Source organism: Camelus ferus, chromosome 17, assembly GCF_009834535.1.
Source record: "Camelus ferus isolate YT-003-E chromosome 17, BCGSAC_Cfer_1.0, whole genome shotgun sequence".
Lineage (NCBI taxonomy): Eukaryota > Metazoa > Chordata > Mammalia > Artiodactyla > Camelidae > Camelus > Camelus ferus.
In genome coordinates this window covers 26,581,443-26,588,189 of record NC_045712.1, presented here as the reverse complement: position 1 = coordinate 26,588,189, position 6,747 = coordinate 26,581,443, and the positions used below count along the sequence as shown (strand labels likewise).

The window sequence follows — 6,747 nt, the reverse complement described above, 5'->3', positions numbered from 1 at the left end:
ACAAAATATGAGGCCAGGATGGCTGGCTGGTGGCAGAATAAATGGACCAAAAAGGAGGACCTCAAAGGAGGGTTCCAGCCAGTCCTGGGGTGGGTCCCTCTAGCTCAGGTCTTGTGGTCTTAATTTTAGACAGAAAGGTAGTATTGAGCCTGGTTTATTAACTGCGACAGGATATTCTGGGGGACTGGTGACAAGGTCGTGTCTGAAACTTTTAAAAATAATCTCGTCTTAGTTCCCAAGGGCACAGGGGTCATTTACTCATAGGCTGTTCTACGTCACTTTCCCTCCCTGTGTAGCCACCCCGTGCCGGTGTCGCAAACGAGACAAAGGGAGGGTTTTCGCTGAGCCCGCCTGGCCGCTCCCCTCGTGGGGACGAAGGTGCCTCTTAGCTTTGGCGGGTCAGTATAAGCCGCTGACTCCGATCGACACACCGAGGGGCCGATACCACCACGAGCCGTATGAGGTCACCACGGAACTGCAGGTTGGGACTCACTCGAACTCCATAGCAGAATGCCATGGAGCTACAAACTCGAACCTGATCAGCATGTTTTTCAGGCCGCACACAAATTCTCACACACACACACACACAAACACAGATTACTTGCACATTTCCCTCCCTATCACCGGGGTGTCCCTAATCTAACCTAATCTAACGTGATCTCCCTGTCCAGAATACCATCAGATGGGGATCATAACCTGATCTCCCCGTGCAGAATACTATCAGACAGGGATCATAATCTGATCTCCCCATTCCGGATACCATCAGATGGGTAGCCTGGAGGAGGTGATCAGTCTCCTCTTTGTTCACTTTTACAGAATCTGAATACCCTACCTAAATATGGATGCTTCCTAGGGCTCCTACGTTGTTCGGTCATGTTGTTTGGTGAGTTGGTCTGTCCCTCTTGTGAGTCCCATTGGGGCACAGCCATCCAGAGGACTGAATCACCTCTGCAAAGGAGGACCCGTGATACTGTTGGGTGGTGCGCCTCCTCGTTTGCTTTCAGAGTTCCCGAACTCCAGGCGGTTGCTCCGCCATCCCGGCCACTCAATGGGCTGGCATGGTTGGAATCTTGCTGGGGCCTCCAGAAACTGTTGCAGGAAAAGTGTTACAGCTCGGTGTTACATCTCAGTTGTGACAGCAACGTGGATCTGGGCAAGAGACCAAACAGCACACAAGAGTTGGAGAACTCAGGTTTATTACACCAGTGGGCCCAAAGGAGTTAACACTCCTAGCTCTGGACCCCGTCTGCAGGTTTACACAGGCTTTTATAGGCTGTCAGTTTACACTTTGCAACATCATATGCAAATAAGGTATAACAAAAGTTGACTAATTAGGAACAAGCTTTGTAGAAATGGACCAATCAGGAGGGAGAGAAATAACCAATCAGGAATGAGTGAAATGTACCAATCAGAAGTGAGAGAAATAACCAATCAGGAGTGAGCTCCATGCAAATGAAGTACTACAAATGGACCAATCAGGAGCTAGCCTTCAGAACCAATAAAATTTTAGGAGTAAGTTACACTTTTCTAGAAGCAAGCCATTTCAGAGGCAAAAAGTGAGATACAGCCGCTGGGCCAGGGAACCTGATGGTGCTGGGAGGAGAGTAGTGGCCCCGCCTGGGGGTCCTGCCATTTTTTTTTTATGGGGCTTCCCACCTCAGTGGCTCGACCTGAGTGTGCAGGACTGCGAGTAAGGAGGATGGGGAGCATCAAGATCCAAATCCTGATGCAAAGCAGGGTCTATAGGCTTCTGAAGAAAGAGGGTGAAATGGCCAAATTAGTGATTCGATGGAGTCTCCAGACACAGTGTGAAGGGAAGATTGATTTCCGGGAGAGCCTGGAACCAGAGACGGTGGAGTCTGGAGGTTGTGGCTACACTTCAGAGTTGAGGGGGTGGTGGTAGGACAGAGCAGGGGTGGGCAGAGGGACAGGGAGTGTCCTCAGAGGAAGGAGGAGCAGGTGGGGGCTCCCAGGCTTTCAGTTCAGGGCTCCCGTGGGGGCTCCCAGTCAACAGCCCCAGACAGCCCCGTGTGGACAACCAGGGGTGTTCATGGTTTTCTTGACTCAGAGATACAAACCAGTGATGTGTGTCCCTGATAACTGGTATCTGGAGAAGGGATGTGCCCAGGAATGTGTGAGGAATGGGAGGACAAGCTGTCCGGTTGCACCTGTGCAAGCACTGTGTATTAAGAGACGGATCCAGGGACGAGATGGAGCAGGAGCAGCCAGAGAGGTGGGAGGGGACCCAGGAGAGTGACACCAGGGGAGAAAGAGAAGGGGGGCTGTTTCAGGAGGACACAGGGATCCCTGGTACTTGTCAAAGTACAAACAATGCTTGAGTGTGACTTGAATTCAGTGAAGCCTGGCCAGCCTTTAGTGACCGTGAGTGTGAGGCAGAATAATGAACTGGAGTCATGTTGGAGATGACCCTTCCTCATGCTTCGTTGAGTAGGGGTCAGGGGAATAGGCCATGTTTGGTGGGAGCCTGGAGATGAGAAATTGTTGACTGAGAATGCAGTGGAGAAGAATCCAAGAGAGCAGATAGGTGGAGCCAAGCCCCTCACAGGCTGAGGGTTGGGTCCAGAGAATAGGAGAATGTGGAGTGATTGCCCAGACACCAGCTGGGTAGATAAGACTCTTGGTGGGGTTGGTGGTGTCATCTGTTCATGAAGTGTTAACTGAGTACCTACTGGGTTCAGGCATTGCCTAGAGCTGGAGGTTGTGTGGTGAATACACTCCTTCAGCCTGATTCTGAGGAGGTCACAGTGAGGAGACAGAGAGGGTGTCAGACAGTGCCTGGTCCCTCCTTCAAGGAGAATGGGGTGAGGTTGGGGGCACTGGCAGATGCCTCCCAAGGATCTGAACAGGTGGGTCCGGAGGAAGGCTTGCAGCCTCTGTGGTGAGGCTGGGTGGTTATGGTTCAGGGCTTTCTGGAGGACTCAACCCTCTAGAGAAACACTGCCCATAACACTCCCCGTGGGGGCCAGGAGACGCCAAGAATTTTCAGGGAGATGGAGAAACCATTTCTTCACCTTGCACAGGAGGCAGACCTCACCCACTGCACAGCAATCCCCTGAGGCAAGAGCGGGGCCTGAGGCAAGTCCAGCTCACACCCTGGCCGGGGGCAGGGATGGGGCAGGTGGGGAAGGCTCCTGCTTGAGCAATTGCATCAGGCCCAGGCTGAGCATAAAGGAGGGTCCTGTGGGCTGGGAGGAGGCAGACTCGGGGACCATGGAGACCCAGAGGGCCAGCCTCTCCCTGGGCCGCTGGCCACTGTGGCTACTGCTGCTGGGACTAGCGGTGCCTTGGGCCAGCGCCCAGGCCCTGAGCTATAGGGAGGCGGTGCTTCGAGCTGTGGATCGCCTCAATGAGCAGTCCTCAGACCCCAATCTCTACCGCCTCCTGGAGCTGGACCTGCCGCCCAAGGCTGTGAGTCGGGGAGGGGCTGGGGAGGGAGGTGTCTCCCGCCAGGCTTGGCCACACTGTCCCTCCCTTTGCTCGCGCTGTACCTCCTGTCAGGAAGGCACCTCTCCCTCTAGGTGGGATCCCACCTCTCACAGAAATCCTCCCTGAGCTGGGTCCCCTCCCGTTGTGAGAGCCTTCTGCCTGGCATCTCTGCTATAGGGAACAGAGCCATGACAGCCCTCTCAGGCTCCAGGGACTCCTGGGGGCTCCAGGGATATGCCGGGGTCACTGGCTCTGGGATGTGATTTCCCTGCTTCCAGTCCCCTGTGCATGCCATTGTCTCCTTTCCAGGGAAGGGCTGTGCTCAGCCTGGAGGTTCCAGTGACAAGGTCTTTCCCTGCAGGTGTCCCCTGACTTCCCTCAGCCCCTCCAAGGGGTGCTGCTCCTCAGGAGAGCGGGTCTGAGGTCTCCTCCTACTCCCTGTGTGCCTGGGAGCCCAGGACCAGGCTGTGTCCTCCTCCCCTCTGTACCCAGCCCCCAGCCCAGGGCCAGGCACATGGGACGGGCTGTCAAGGGGGCCTGTCCTGCTGGGGGGCAAGAAGACAGATCACACAAGGAAGCATGAGCCTGAGCCAGTCTCCCTACTTTGATCCCTTGAGCAGGACGAGGACCCAGACGCCCCGAAGCCTGTGAGCTTCACGGTGAAGGAGACCGTGTGTCCCAAGAGGACACAGCTGCCACCGGAGCAGTGTGACTTCAAGGAGAAAGGGGTGAGGCTGGGGGCTTAGGGCGCTGGTGGGTGCCTCCCAAGGACCCGAACAGGAGGCTTGGGGCGGGTGGTGGTTAGCAGCCCCTGGGGTGAGTCTGGGTGTTTATGGCTCAGGGGTTCCAGTGTGACCTGGATTCTCCCCTTCCAGGTGGTGAAACAGTGTTTGGGGACAGTCAACCTGTACCAGCTCAGAGACAACTTCGATATAACATGTAATGAGGTGAGTGACCCCTTCTGGGCTTCAGAGGCTACTGGTGGAGGTGGTGTGCGGAACAGCCTTTGGACCAATTCCCCTCTGTGCCATCCCTGTAGTGGCAGGAGAGACCTCCTCCCCTGGCTCCCCCTCACCGGAGCCCCAGGTCTCCAGGCCGGGCTCTGCAATCCCTTAGAGCATTGGTTCTCTCAGTGGGCTCCCCACTTGGGAACTAGAGAAAAAGGCTGATTCTCAGGCCTGACTCAGACCTACGGAAGCATTGTCTGAGTTGGAGCCCAGTAATTTCTATTCTAAGAGCCCTTATGGGGGATTCTGACTGTGCTGAAGTTTGAGATGCACTGACTAGAATAATAGGCTTTCTGCCCCTGCTCCCATCCAGCTTTGCTAGGATGAGTTTGTGCCCCTGGGAAGCCCCTGTCATCTCTGGACCTTGGTCCTCAACTGTCTGTGGCTGTAATGATTCAACCACGTGCTCCAAAGGTCACAACCAGAGAAGCGGTGCTCCTGACCTCCTGGGTGGACCCTGGAAAGGCGCAGTGCAGGTTGGGAAGGACTTCCTGTTGATCTTGGTTCATTAATAACAACAAAGCTCTTTACACTTGGTTCACAGCTCCAGAGTGTCAAGATCATTAACCTTCCATGGAGACCACCACGGCGGAAGAGACCTATTAGAGTGATTTATGTATAGTTCAGAGATTGGGCTGATTATCAGCATATCAAGGATTTTTCTTTAATCTTGAGGTAGCTAAGATTCCTAAAGATCAGCTTGTTTCCTCTCAGGCTTTGGGACTGTGAAAAATAAATTCTTCTGAAAACAGCTTCATCAGGTTGCTCCCACTTACTGTGACCAAGTCCTTAATTCTGGGAGGCTGAGTGTGTGGGCGGGTATGTGTGCGCGTGAGCATGTGTGTGTGTGCGTGTGTGGTCACTTCCGTGAACAAAGAGATGGGTGTGGCAGCTGTTCCTTCCAGGAGGGCAGGGGGAGGCAGCGGGGCCGGGAGGGACAGGACAGGGCTCCATTCCCAGGAACCCCATGCCCTTCACACTCCCCTGCCCTCCTCCTCCTCCACCCAGTAGGGGCTTAAGGAGACCTAGTCTGTGTGCAGTGCTGCTGGGGATGCTGTTCCTGCTGGTATGGAGGTGACAGTCCAGGAGGACCAGGCCTCTTGTTAATCACTCAGGGAGACACAGCTCAGTTTCCTGCTGGCGGGCTCTAGGGTCAGCCTGCAGGTACAATGTCCAGGTTGTTCCACGTCCCTCACAATCTGAACTCTGCAAGAGCCCACCCTTCCTGGCTTTTGCTCTGGGCATTGAGACAATTCAGTCTTTCTCCTGCGGGGTCTCAGATTTCAGGTGTGGGCTTGTGTTCAGGGATCCAATGGTACCACAATTGGCACCATTAGAAGCAAGCCTCCTGCTCATCGGGGTGAAGGGCTCTGCCTGAGTGAGAGACACACACAGTGACACACAGGCCACATGTCTGTTTGCCTGGGGGTTTCAGACACTGTCCCTGTCCTGCCCACTCCCCACTCTGTAGCTGACCTTTGCTGGGGGGCAGACTGGAATCACGGGGGAGGCGGCAGTCCCGGGAGCAGCCTCAACCAACCATCGCTGGGACTTTTCCCTCATTGGTGGAAACGTCTCTTCTGTTCCTCACTCCTTGGGGGGCCCACTCCCAGATGTGTCCCCCCTCCCTGAGGTCCCCAGCTGGGTGGAGCCCCTGTCCCCACTTCAGTGACCTGTCTATTACTTGTCATCTTCTGATGTCGATTCTGCCCGGTCTCACTTCCCTATTTTTCTGCTGGTGCTTCAAAGGAATCGCCTCCCAGAGCACCTGCTTCCTCTTGAATGCTGGCCTGAGCTCTGCTCCTGGGCCAACATGCACCAACACAGATCCCTGTGTCTGAGAAGGACAGGGGGCAGGACCGCGCAGAGCACGTGCTCTGTAATCTGTCAGGCTCGTCTGTTCTTGGGGAGCAGGTGGGGCTGATTTCAGGCAGGTTACAGGAACCCACGCTTCTCACTCTACGTCACCCCAGGTTGAGGCAGGAAACCTCACAGAGGAAACCCAGGGACTGTGTCGTGTCTCTGCCACAGCATATGAGCCTGCCAGAGCTACTTGTTAAAATTTCAGGATTTTCTGAGATGGTCATTAAACTCTTGGTCGCTTGAAATCAGCCTTGGTGGAAGAATTTACAGCATGCAAATCAGCAAATGCTACACATCAGGCCCATCACAGCTGGTCCATCACTGTCCAACCTGAGAGAGGGCTCACTCATCAGGATGATATGGGCTGTGCTGATGTCATCTGTTTGCAGTTGTCTCCCAGGATTGCTGATCCTGCTTCAGGAGAGTGGGA

At 54.7% G+C, this 6,747-nt stretch overlaps 1 protein-coding gene across 2 annotated transcripts; it reads left to right on the top strand.

Moving 5' to 3' along the window:
- Window positions 1-1,471: 1,471 nt before the first annotated feature.
- On the top strand, window positions 1,472-5,198 carry LOC116657154 (antibacterial peptide PMAP-23-like). 2 transcript variants are annotated; one of them, XM_032458599.1, is made up of 5 exons: window positions 1,472-1,690; window positions 3,042-3,429; window positions 4,068-4,175; window positions 4,323-4,394; window positions 4,999-5,198. In XM_032458599.1, the coding sequence occupies exons 2-5, from the start codon at window positions 3,232-3,234 to the stop codon at window positions 5,074-5,076; spliced, it is 456 nt and encodes a 151-aa protein (XP_032314490.1). In that variant the 5' UTR covers window positions 1,472-1,690; window positions 3,042-3,231; the 3' UTR covers window positions 5,077-5,198. The 2 variants fall into 2 exon arrangements, with proteins under 2 accessions (XP_032314490.1, XP_032314489.1); XM_032458598.1 differs by lacking the exon at window positions 1,472-1,690 and having other exon boundaries at window positions 2,839-3,429.
- Window positions 5,199-6,747: the final 1,549 nt, after the last annotated feature.

Excerpts from the sequence above, each read along its gene's own strand:
- LOC116657154 (XM_032458598.1), top strand. The coding sequence starts at position 2,845 with ATGCCTCCCAAGGATCTGAACAGGTGGGTCCGGAGGAAGGCTTGCAGC. Across the intron at positions 4,176-4,322 it reads GTGACTTCAAGGAGAAAGGG|GTGGTGAAACAGTGTTTGGG; the intron begins GTGAGGCTGGGG and ends CTCCCCTTCCAG. Across the intron at positions 4,395-4,998 it reads TCGATATAACATGTAATGAG|CTCCAGAGTGTCAAGATCAT; the intron begins GTGAGTGACCCC and ends CTTGGTTCACAG.